This window comes from Trypanosoma equiperdum (genome assembly GCF_001457755.1).
Source record: "Trypanosoma equiperdum strain OVI genome assembly, contig: ctg_155, whole genome shotgun sequence".
Taxonomy (NCBI): Eukaryota; Euglenozoa; class Kinetoplastea; order Trypanosomatida; family Trypanosomatidae; genus Trypanosoma; species Trypanosoma equiperdum.
The window spans coordinates 1-12,370 of record NW_027123571.1 but is presented as its reverse complement, the minus strand read 5'-3'; the positions used below and the strand labels follow the sequence as shown (position 1 = coordinate 12,370).

The following is a 12,370-nucleotide window of genomic DNA, read 5'->3' as shown; positions in this document are numbered from 1 at the left end:
TTTTTTTTTTTAACCCTGATTGCTACTATCGTTGATCTCTTCGGTTGTCTTTCCATCGCCGGTGTTATGCATTCCTTTTACCATCCCTGTCACTAGTTAAGTGTTTCTTTTGTGCTCTACCCCGTTGACTTCTTTCCGCTGACTGCCGTTTTTGTGGACTAGTGTTGTTGTGAGCTCGTCCCGATTTGTGGGAGGGTATCCTGGCTGCTTGATGTTGACTAACAGTAAAATGCAGCGGAAAATAGGGAAGGGCCCTCGAAAACAGCGGCCGCGCCAACTCCCACAATTCTCGAGTTCTTTCAAAGCACAGGTAACATTTTCTTCGTCTGTAGCCGAACACCAGCAGTGCGTGTCCACACCAGTGGAGAAGGAGAAGGTGTGCATGGGTAATGGTTTTTTCTGTCGCATCTTTGACGAAGCTTACGCTGGTGTGGAAATTAACAAACGTCGGCCTCAGGAACGTCTCCCGTCTATTGTGCGGAACGTGACCCGTCAGTGCTGGAGTAATGGCTCACCCGAGAAGGCAACGTTCGCGAGACCCTCCCACAGTGAGACTCTGCAGCCTTCTCCATATGCAAATCTAAATCTGCGACCACCACCTCTGCACCAAACCAACAGCGTAGGAATTTACCCGAGTCTCGCGAGCGAGCCTCCAGTCCCGAATGAGACCCATGCGCCTTGTGGTACCGATTATCAACGGAACGTGCGGCGTGGAAGCAGGATCGTACGTGGTACTTTGTGCAAGAATCACACCGCTTGTGTCGTGCGGGTATTTGTAGTTGATGGTGTCCTGTTACATCGACTCTCTAAGCTCTCTGATACCCTTAATGGGACAGTGGTGGTAACTAATCCTAATTCACGCACAGACAGTGCGGCAGTTTCACCCACGCCTCAACGTGACCGTTGCAGTGGTGGCTGCGACCCCGGGAGCCCACTCCGCAATAGTGGCGGTTTGCAAGAGGGAGAAGAACTGGCCTTTGGAAACTTGCCAGCTGATTTTCCTCAGTTACTGGAACTCCAACTAAAGGAAATCCTCCTTTCACCGGAATCTGCTACTCATTGCAGCAGAGAGGGGATTACACTAGCTTCTGCAGAGGCGAATGGAACTGGCATGAACTCTGTGGACACTTTAGTGAAGACCAATAAGAGGATTGGCGAAATTGGGGGCGCGGAGTTCTTTGTAAGTCCCCAGGCAACTTCACGTCGGGTTGGCTTAGCGGTAACAAGAGAAATGGCACATGACGTGGTGGCCTCGCCACTTTCTGCGCTTTCGATGAGAGTGTCAGACACTGCTAGTAATAACAGTTGCGCGAACGTGCGAAACCAAATGAGTGTGGGAGGTGGGAAGGAATCAGTGATAAGTGGCGCGAGGGGATACAGCCCGGGGGGCAGTTTTTCCAGCCAACCGGGTCCGACCGTCCAATACCAAGCGGGCGTAACCACGTCAGTCGACGGCGACATTGGGGACTTTACTTTTTCCACTACAATTCCCAACGAGAAAAGCGGACCCAAGGAAAGTGATGGATTGGACAGTAACATACTGAGCGGTCAGATGCCCATTCTGGGTCTCTCGGTTTTTTCTCTTGGTGAAATCAAAACTTCGGTGACCAAAGAAGATGCATGCCCACAAGGACCAACGGTGAAGGCCGAACCTGTTACTCGTTTTGGGAACAAGGCATCCAAGGCTTTCAGCACATCCTTAAAACAGAAAAGTTCAGTCAACAGGGCTCCGACGACAAACATTAACCCAAGTTCTGATACGACTTGCAAATCTGGTATCTCGCTCCAAGCCGTGAAAAAGGGTGCCACCGGAGTTCGCAGACCATCCAACGATTCGGTACCGCGTACAAAGGATAGGAGTAAAAGTACAAGTTACCCCAGTTCTCTCGACTACGGCAAAGGGGCCGTTGTGGACCGACTGCATACTGGCACCACGGCTTCCACTTTCAAAATTGGTACAACTGGTCCTGCGCACGACACCACAACGCCAAGTGCCACAAGGGGTGACCTACCCGGTGCACCTGTGCCACAAGAAGGAAAAACGGTTCCCCAATTTGCCATTGCGTTATCCTTGCCACTCGTTCCGCAAGGAAATGTGTATGATGTTTTTCTTAACTGGTCGATCACCAACCAACCATCTAACGTGCTCCGTGAGGTGGTTATTCGAAACATTATCCGTAGTGTTTTAAGACAACTTGCGACTCTTCACGCCATGGGCAGAGCGCATGGAAGTGTGAAGGCAACAAACATCTTTCTCACTTCTCACGTCGTGGAAGCTGTCGCGGCGGCAAATGAAGATGGTGTTGCCCCGCTAACTCCAAAGGGATGCACCCTCACCTCCTCAATAACCGCCGAACTGGGAAACAGTGGCACGAGGCGTTATAGTAGTGTTACCGTCAGACACACACATTCCAGAAGCAGCAGTGGAAGGAGCTCAGCCGTAATATTTGACGAGGCTGCAACCTCTGCTAGGGCGTCTGCAGAAGTCATTTCGAATTCAGAGGATAACGACGCTATGCTAGAGCTTTCTAACCATGTCATTCTTTCCGACGGATACTACGGAAGGGTTGAGCAAGCTCTGTTTAGCACTTTCGCAAAATGTTGCAACAGCGTAGACCGTGAAGAAACGGTCAGTGGACCGCGCGGTTATTGCGAGCAATTGCGTGGAAGTTCCTGCTACTCAAGCGCATACCCTCTACCACTGAAAGCAGTCGAGGGTTTCAGAAACTCGCCAACGATGGATGCGCTCCACTTATTTACTGTTAAGGAACAAGAGTATTTGCCCCCACCAGAGTGCATTACAGAGGAGAATACAATCAACTCTACCGGTAACAGTGGAAGCATCGATTCCTCTTCACATAACGACCCGATCCCAACTTCAAAGCTTCGTCCCTCCCATGGAGACGGGAGTAATACAAGCAAAAAAGCTGCATTCAACACCACTGGTCCAAGGATTCGAGCAACACATAACACACACAACCCCAGATGCCCTCTCACACCCGCGCACGACATTTGGATGCTTGGCTTACTTGCCATTCACCTTGCTGACGGTGCGTGTCCATGGTGGATGCGGCTTCATCACAGACCTCTCCCACGGTTACGGAGGGGGAGGTGGTCGCTAAGTTTCGCCTCCTTTGTGCAGCGCTGCGTATGCGCGGCAGAGACGGGGCGACCAAGTGCTAAAGAGCTGTTACTGGACAAATGGTTCGACTGCGCATTACTTGATAAAAGCGGAGAGGAAGGAAGGCAAACACCGACGGCGGCAGCGTCACAAAAACCGCAGCAGACCGGCAGTGGTGCCGCCGACATCTCTCTGAAACGTCCCTGTCATCGTGCTTTTGTCGACATTATGCTGGAGTATCATGAATTAGCGGAGGAGTGGTATTCTCGCTGTCAGCACTCGAACACCGTTAACTCTTTGTCGGGATGCGGTGACTCCATCCCTTCTCTTAATAATAACAGGAAGGAAATTTGTAGCTTGAGCATGATGGGGGAAAAACAAGCACAGGAAAGGGTGGGGAAACAAACTTCTGAACGGCATGAAGTGGCGTCACCCACAAGAATCAGCAGTAGGGGCAGCAGCCGCGGGAGTGGTGGCAGCAATGGCAGAAGGAAACGTAAGAGTGGAGGCCGCGGTAGGGTTGGGCTGCCAAAAACCCATCCAGTCCCGATGGCGTCTGGAGAAGAGGATGAAAGGAACACGGACGATTATTACGACACACAAACAACGGCAACTACGGGTGTGGATGAGTCCCACACTACAAAAGACGGGAGTGACAGCAGTGAGACTGAAGGGGGTTCGTTTCACTCGCCTCAACCCTTTTTTATTGGCGCATTAAGTTTGGCATTAGAGGCATGCGGCTATGTGGAGCCTTTAGAAGCAGAAACCCCCAAAAAAGGAACACTTGGTGGCAGAACTTGCCCGAGCTCTTGCCGTCAGATTTCACCACCGTATGAAACAGGGTCCACAGGAAATGGCGATTGTATATCCCACTCCAGACAGCACGAACTGCTCAGTGAGCTCATGCAGGCCTTCTGGAACTTAAATAGGGAGTGCCGGTTGGCTACGGATGTGTGGTGTGTCACACTAATGAAACACATGCGACAAGACAACAGGATGGTGGAGTGCGTAATGCCGTTCGTTACAAATGAGACATTACCATTCTTCACCGATGCAGGGGGTACGGGCGCTAAACAACCAGGTAGTCGGGATTGTTTTGTGGGAGCCGCCAATCAAGAAGTTTGTGGAGGCGCAGCCGCAAATGAGGCGAGTGCAAATTCATTCAACATAAAGGGGTCACACGTTTCCTTTTCCTCACCGCAGCAGCAACCACAGCAAAAGCAACACCCAGATGTGAGCCCTACAGCCTTTCACAACTATATGCTGGGGAAATGGTGTATCACCACTTCGTGGGTGCTGCAGCAGCAACAGCAGCAGCAACAACAACAACTGACAAAGCGACTAAGTGGGGGAGATGAAAAGAAGTAAACAAAGAAAAAAAGGATGGAAGAAGCACACAAACGACGTTTGCAACCGCGCTGTTGGTGACGTTACTTATTCCATGTATTCCTGCTCATCATAGAAAAAGCGTACTCCTCTGTACTCCGCGAGCTTTTATTGGTGGACGCATCGCTGGTCCATCAGAGACGAAGTGGGTGGGGGTAGGAATAAACTAAGTTGTACGAATTGAACGGGGGGAGGAATAGTCTCTAGCTAGAGTGATGAAACTTCTTCCCCCTCTCCTCTTTCTTTTCGCACACACAAAAGAAAAAAAAATGGGAAAACACACCTCACATATGACGGAAGAAGATGCTGATCATCGTTTTTTTGTCCGTTTTTACACCCTGCGGATGTGCTCCGCTTCCATCCTAGTGTTACTACGCTATTTGTTCTCCACAAACCGCCGTAGGCGGTGTTTTTTTTTCTTTTTGTGGGCATTGTTGGTTCCAATACCGCCGCTTTCTTTCCTATCAATACTCATCTATTTGTTTGCTGTAGTTGTACACAGATCGTGTGAAGCGGCTCCGCACGCACACCCAGACAAAAAGGCCAGAATAACGTGCAGGGAGAGTGCGCATCAATTCCTCTCAACGAATAACCTTTGTCACCCAACTGAAGTATTCTTGTCGGAAATGCCCCGTGGTGAACGAATTCACAGTATCAAAGGCTCGCCTGAAAAAAGGAGAGGCAAACACAACATGGAAAAACTGGAGCGTGAGGATCACAGTAGCGGACATCGGGAAGATGGAAAACAATGCGCCAGTTCTGTCGAACAACCCAAAGGTATAAGGAAGTGTCCCTGCAAAAGAGAACGTGAGCCCCCAGACGCGGACATCCTCCACGGTTCATTCATCGCCTCCGATTTGCAAACTAGGATGGACACTATTTATACTCACATGGTCCGGCGCATGCTGCCAACTCAAAGCAAGTTCATATCGGAGGCGGGTATAATGGAGGAGGCAGATGGCGCGACGCTCACATTTGAGGTGCAGAACAAGGGAGCAGCCATAGCCATGCGTGACCGGTTGCAGAACACTGTGGTATGCGGCCGCCAGTGGAAGGTTGAGATATTTCCATTAAAGGAAACACAATGTTCGAAAGAGGCATGTCTAGTTGATGTTCTGCTGGTCCCTCCTGCACCGCGCACGCTTGTACTCCGAGCATTGAATGGAGCAAAGGGATTTCTTTCACTAGTGGATGTTGAGGACACTGTAATCGCCACCCCCGTAAGTGTGCCCACCGAAAGGGAAAGCGTGGATAGCGAAATTGATAGCAACAGGTCCTTTCCGCTCGACCCCTCTTTCAACGAAGCGACCAATGGAAATAACGGCGCCGTGGATTTGGAAGAACGAGTATTGGCTTCCTTTGTGGATGAGGGGAGTGCTCAGAACGCGCGTGCTGTCCTTTCTGGTAGGCTGATAGGGACGTCTGGCGTGCGCATGTTCTTGGAAAGACATCGCTAGTCAGTGAGGAATCCAGAGGACTACGTTGTGGCGCGCAAAAATTGCGGTGTAGCGGCTGTTATGTGTTTTCAGGTCCCTTTGGAGCACAACGCGGGGCCAGCTTGGGTGCTCCAAGCATGCATTTCCGTTGTGTGTAAGAATTGGCGATTAAACCTAACGTAAGCAAGTAAACTCTCAATGAGAGGATGGTGAAGGGGGAAGCGAAAATAATGCCTTATGCTTTCTCGTACGTGATTCCCTACTTCCTTGATCGACTTCACGCGTAACCACTTTAACTGCAACATCGTTGTACCATTTCAAGCAACCTTCGTTCTCCTTCCGTGTACTGTTATGCGTGCTTTCTGTATTTCACCCATTTCCCATACTTAGACCAAAGAACCACCTTCACTGCGTGGTGAGGTGAGCAGGAGTGACGCGATAAATCGTTCGTTCATTCAATTTACTTATTTGACTTTTATCGGACCGATTCGTTTCCTATTTAAATGAATGGGCGGGAATGTCACGCAATACAAAGGAATTTAACCAACTAGCAGACAAGTTCTCCCAGACGTACGATCAGCAGCGCCGCGACCTTGAACAATGCCTCCAGTCACGTGTTAACGATGATATCAACTTTGTATGCCAAAGGCAGAAGGGCGCCTACTTGTTGGGCATCGCGGAGGTGTTCTGTTCAAAAGAGTACAACACTGGTGTGAAATGTCAAGAAAAGGCCGGGGAGCGGTGGGCAACGGACTGCTTTCAGGAGAACGTAGCCTTCGGTCAGTGCACCGACGGTGCCCTCAAGAAATTATACATTTACAATATCGAGAGGAGTAAGAAGAATCCCGAAGCGAACTGAAATAATGAGTCAGTGGAGATGTTTTTCTCAGCGAACGAACTGTAACGTTAACTCACAACATCCGAAGAACTCCTTCCGTTGCTTTCCCTCATCCTGTTGCAGTTGTGCGACGATGGACGTGCACCCTATTCTATCCGCAGTGCCTCTTTTCGGTTGGGTGCCTGCCCCACTCCCCACTCGAACACACACACCTCCTCTGTGGAATCCTTTAGCGTGTTCACCACCGACTGCAAACACTATAGGAAGGGAAGGAAAGTGGTTGAGGTACCACTGGATGGAAACCCCCGATAACGTTGTTCTTGAAAAAAATGGGCAAACCATGAATCTCAACTCTGCTCCCGTTGTTAACAGTGGTAGTAGTCGGTGCTGCCGATGGAGGGATTATCTTCTGACCGTGTCCACTGCGTACCGCGCGCTCATTGCCGAACGCGACGAGGGTTGGAGGTCTGAGGCACTGGATATGTGGTATCAGCGACGTCAAAGGCACTCAACCCAAGGCGGGCCTGAGGAGGACTCCAAGAAGGCGAGCAGCGGCACACATGTGGCACCGGTTACCTCCTTTGCGAGAACCGATGTTAGTAAACTCTGCCAGCGGTACTGTGATCATGCGAAGCGTGTCTTACGCACAGTGGCGCCGGAATACTTCTGTACCGCTCCTCCAGCACTCTCTCGCCCGACGCAGCAGTCAGCGGGAGATGCCACGGCGGCACCTACGTTCCTTGATCTTGGATGCGCACCCGGAGGGGTTTCGAAGTACCTTGTGACAGAACTTCGATGGTCTGGGATAGGCGTTTCGCTTCCTGTTGACCGTGGTGGGATTGCCTTCGATTCCTCATGGAGAAATTTTCCCACATCAAAGGGACGCTTCGAGTTAATTGAAGGGAGTATACTGGAGGAGGACTGGCAACAGCACCGTGCGATCAAGGGAAGGGATTTTTACTTCGTCAACGGGGGTGCCGTGCAGGACTACGGTCAGCGCGAGGAAGAAACGAGTGGCGACAGCGGTGAACTACCCACGAATGACGGGCATCCTGTGTTGCCATGGTTTAGTTTCCTTGTTCCGCAGCTGCAGATCGCTGTCAAACATGTTCGTGATGGCGGAGTAATCATGTTTGTCTTTGGTCGTCCGGAGTGCGCGAGCTTTCCTATCCTACTTGCACACCTCCGCCCATTAGTTGCTGGTTCTATTCACATTATGGAGACAATGCACGCAGCCAAAACTCCCGTCTATGTTCTTCTGACGGGAGTACGCGTAACCCGCACGATGGGCACCTGTGAGGCTTGGGACCGCCTGCTGAAACTTCTCACAGAGGGCTCCAGGGAGTATTGGTTAGGGAATACCGACGAATCACTGGAGCTGGCGAGGGTTGGCTTTCAGCGGCATCGGTTGGAGTTGGAGAAGGTGTGGGAAAGGAGCTTTGAATTCTTGCAACGGCGTCGACGCAGCGCAGAGAGGGCGATGCAATGGAACGAGAGTGGGAGAACGGCAAAGCGCACAAGGGAAGAGGATGCCCGGTAAACCACGGCGACGATGTTAGTTGGCTGTGCTACATGCCAAGTTTCACCCCTACGAACAAAGCGATAAATGTTTCTTCATACTTCTGTAATCAGTACTCTGTTCCACGAAGAACCGTATATCTGGCGCGGTTTCAGCTTAGTAACCACCTGCTCGAAGTTTCTTCTTCTGTGACTTGCTGGCGCGGAGTGGGGAAAGCCTTATATTTACGGAACGAGATTAAAATCGCTGGTAACCCATTAATCTCCTCCTATATTACCACCGTTTATTTCGATCTTCCCCACCGTCAACGGCATGCATCCATTTGAACCCAATGTGGGGGCAAATGCAAAGAGAGAGGGACATTCCGTTGCGTCCATCACTAAGCCAACGAGTTGGTGATTTATGAAATTTTACACATCTTACCCACGCCTCTCACAAGGGGTGGAACTGGGACTGCCGAGCACCTTACCGGACCACGCAACGGGTACGAACACTACAGTCGTCAATAGCATGCCTGCACGGACCCCGAAATTTAAAAGTGTGTAGAATATCCAACAGTACAACGTATTTTTTTTTTCACAGACAACAAAATAAGTTTGGTTCTAATTATGTTTGGGAAAACTGGATGGATGTGTATATTTTACCACACCGACACTCTCCTTTTCGCTCACACCACCCGTTTTTCCTCACTACTTTCTGTGTGAACTATGTGCTTCTCTCCACACTCAGGGTCAGAAGTCGAAATAATAGGAAGAAAAAACCTCCGCAACACCTTCTTTTCCAGCACCTTTGTCTTGTAACAATACGAGCAACCCTCCCGACTGAAGTGACGGAGAGGGACTTCGTGCTCCCTACACGCTTCTTGGCGTTGCATGAACATACGGCCACGGAAAAAAGCGCACTCGCACAGTATTATTTGTTCCTTTCGCTCGGCAAACCCGTTCATTTAACGCGGTGAGCGGCTTCACATTAGAAAGCATTGACTGCGTGGTAGTAGGAGAGAGGGGAGGGTAAGAAAAAGAGGAGGTAAGGATTGCCCATTTATAGGCAACAAGCAGTGGTTCTATCGCCCCCTTAGCGGGGATACATGTATTTTACCTCTAGGGCACATCCGGGAGACGGACATTTAGATGGTCGTGTAGCTACCGGCAGCGAACGCCCCAACCAAGCCGGCAGAAACCTACACAGTGGCAGGGACACGCCTTCAACGTACAGTGCGGATTTATTGGAACCTTACAGTAGGCCATTGTCTCGTTTCGAAAAACAGTCGGGTGACATATCGCTGCAATCAACCTACGATGGCACGTGGGGCAAAGGGGGTTACCCCCGATCTCAGGGTGCGAGTGGAAGCCGTCTGGAGGGCACAATAAATGGAGAAAACTGGTCTCTCGAGTTTATATCCGACTCGGGTGAGCTGGTTGGTTCTATGCTAGTTGGGGCACCGCATGTCGACGGCCCCCTGACAATAGAGACAGTATTGGAAACTATACAGAAGAACGCAGAGCTCTTACAACTAAGCGTGGTGTTTATCACATATTTTGATAAAAACAAGGGCGCCTACACTCTTCTGACGCCTGATAACGTACGACATGTTGGGAACTTGTACAAAATTGCTGTGGTGGCACAGGACCGAAATACACAGGGAAATCAACGGAGCGGCAGCGATAGGAAAGAAGGCTCGCCGCAGCGAAACGAAGTGTATATGGGTGGTGCAGCTGGCGACGAGGGGGAGACAGGGGCAATAGTCAGTAAAGTTTTAAACAAATTGAACAGCACCGGGAAGACATTCGACACATCCCGGTGGACGGGAACCCCCAGCCCAGGTGCAGTGAGCAGTAGCCAAATGGAAGCAAAAGGGGGGTGCCCGGGGTTCGCTGCTACTTGCTCTTCACAGCGCTCCAGCAGTGCAGGTGACGCGGCAGAAGCATGGGAGGAAATGAGTCAAGATATGCTTGACGACATACAATATGTAGCGTTCGAGGAAACATTAAATAGGGAGGCACTGTATACGGCGGAGCAGCATATACGGTACAAGTTGCGACGCCTCAAGTATGACGCGTTGGGTGACACGTTCTCATTGACAGCAACATTAGCGTGCTCAAGCCCTAGAAAGCCATGTCTGTTGTCGCAACGGAGCACTCCCTCGCCCCTCAGTGAGATGTCTCCTAAAAAGGGAGAAGGCAGGGGACAAAAGATGTCACGAAGGGCGATGGTGCCCAAGTTGGTCCCCAGAGAGTCAATGTTCCTCCTTGACCTTCCCAAGAGCAAGCAAAACACGTCGTTGCGCGTGGTACCGTTTCACCTATGTCAGGCATATGAAAAAGATATCGCACACTCTCTTGGGGTACCGCATGGAAATGTTTCGGTAGCACTTAATTGTAGAAGTTCAAATATGGTGGAGGTATCCATACAACACGACGGCAAACTCAGTGATGCTGCAATTCGCGACATCATTACTACATGTGAACTGAACAACGTTCACAAGTTGTATGAACTTCTGGAGGGGAAAAGGAGGAAATCCTCACAGAACCAAAGGAGCCAAGTACAAAGTGTGAAAACGAAGGAGCCGCCTACTTCTCAGCCTTTTTGGGAAGAACACAGCAGTAGTGTTACCACAGAATATCTGCATGGGCATCTCGGTGATGTGAGAACGGCCACCGAAGTCGAGACTAATAAGGGCAACCAACAACAACAGACACTACACACACATAAAGTGGAGCAGGTGTTTGCCCCGCAAGTTAACAGAGTTTTGGGGTTCAACGAAGACGCACTGGTCCCAGGAAATGAAAAATCGGTACCTAGTGCAGTTGAACACGAAACAAATGTTTGCTCCGAAGAACAATTTGCAGGAACCACCGCGACGGAGAGCTCTGAACAATACATAATGAGTGCAACCACTGCTATACAGAAAGAGGTCATGTCTCTTCGGCTGGCTCTCCAGCAGTACCAACAGCCACCTTGTCAAGCAACTGAGCAACAATTCAACGGTTGTCAAGGGGTGAATACTTTTCAACTGTTAATTAACAATGGAAATTGCCAAGAGCACACCACTGTCACAAGGGATCAACTCACTCCTGTGGGAAAATGCCAAAATATAGATGAGAAAGAGCGGCAGACACGCGAATCACCGAATCAACGACATGCAGAACAAGAACTGGCGAACGGTATGCAGCCTACCACGATAGTGGAGGGAGAGGAAAGGACATCAAAAGAACAAGATACAGGAAAACAAACTGGGGGGACAACACCGACAAATTTAGAACACAAAATCAATTCTTCTAATCGGCTGTCAATACAAGCAACAGAGCCCATGCATCAACAACCAGGGGATGCCCTGTCAGCGGAACAAACACTCTTGAACAACGCAGGGGAAAACACGGTTTTGAAGGGGTCAACAGGTAGCGAGGGTGGCACTCCGTCCCTTAACGATACCGTTGCCACTCAAGAAATAGTTCCAAGCCGGCGAGCCAGTGACAAAATTAAACAAGAGGGTACAGAAACTTGCGACGACTTCACAACTAAAGAAACAAACAATAACCAGCAAGAAAAACCGCTTACCACACACGAAAATGAGCAAACGGTACACAATCAATTTGACTCACCACAACACGGCAAAACAATAAACAAACAGCAACATTTGGACACAAATGGCGAACAAGAAGGTAAAGAAACAATTTTAACCAATCTAATACAACAATCAATGGATAAAGCCGTATCTGACAACGCGCAAAAGGTCATTGACAACATCACAATCACTGAACTCCAACAGAAAAATAAAGGAAGTGATAACGATAAAACAAATAATGATGCAGCTCACGATGCAAAGGAACTGAGCAAACAGGATGCAGCTATTCCCACAGCTGATGATGATGCAAAGGAACTGAGCAAAGAGGATGCAGCTATTCCTACAGCTGATGATGATGCAAAGGAACTGAGCAAAGAGGATGCAGCTATTCCCACAGCTGATGATGATGCAAAGGAACTGGGCAAACAGGATGCAGCTATTCCCACAGCCGATGATGATGCAAAGGAACTGAGCAAAGAGGATGCAGCTATTCCCACAGCTGATG

The 12,370-nt window shown here is 49.9% G+C and overlaps 4 protein-coding genes across 4 annotated transcripts; all 4 read left to right on the top strand.

The window, feature by feature from the left end:
• Positions 1–211: 211 nt before the first annotated feature.
• On the top strand, positions 212–4,489 carry TEOVI_000033800 (uncharacterized protein; the record flags this gene model as incomplete). Its single annotated transcript, XM_067222126.1, has 1 exon — positions 212–4,489. One exon carries the CDS (start codon positions 212–214, stop codon positions 4,487–4,489), a length of 4,278 nt encoding a protein of 1,425 aa, XP_067078227.1.
• Positions 4,490–5,133: 644 nt separating this feature from the next.
• TEOVI_000033700 (uncharacterized protein) lies at positions 5,134–5,964 on the top strand (the record flags this gene model as incomplete). The annotated part of the gene is made up of 1 exon (XM_067222125.1): positions 5,134–5,964. The coding sequence occupies one exon, from the start codon at positions 5,134–5,136 to the stop codon at positions 5,962–5,964; it is 831 nt and encodes a 276-aa protein (XP_067078226.1).
• Positions 5,965–6,460: 496 nt separating this feature from the next.
• Positions 6,461–6,802, top strand: TEOVI_000033600 (uncharacterized protein; the record flags this gene model as incomplete). The annotated part of the gene is made up of 1 exon (XM_067222124.1): positions 6,461–6,802. One exon carries the CDS (start codon positions 6,461–6,463, stop codon positions 6,800–6,802), a length of 342 nt encoding a protein of 113 aa, XP_067078225.1.
• A 274-nt stretch (positions 6,803–7,076) lies between these two features.
• On the top strand, positions 7,077–8,321 carry TEOVI_000033500 (uncharacterized protein; the record flags this gene model as incomplete). The annotated part of the gene is made up of 1 exon (XM_067222123.1): positions 7,077–8,321. The coding sequence occupies one exon, from the start codon at positions 7,077–7,079 to the stop codon at positions 8,319–8,321; it is 1,245 nt and encodes a 414-aa protein (XP_067078224.1).
• Between the last annotated feature and the right edge of the window lie 4,049 nt (positions 8,322–12,370).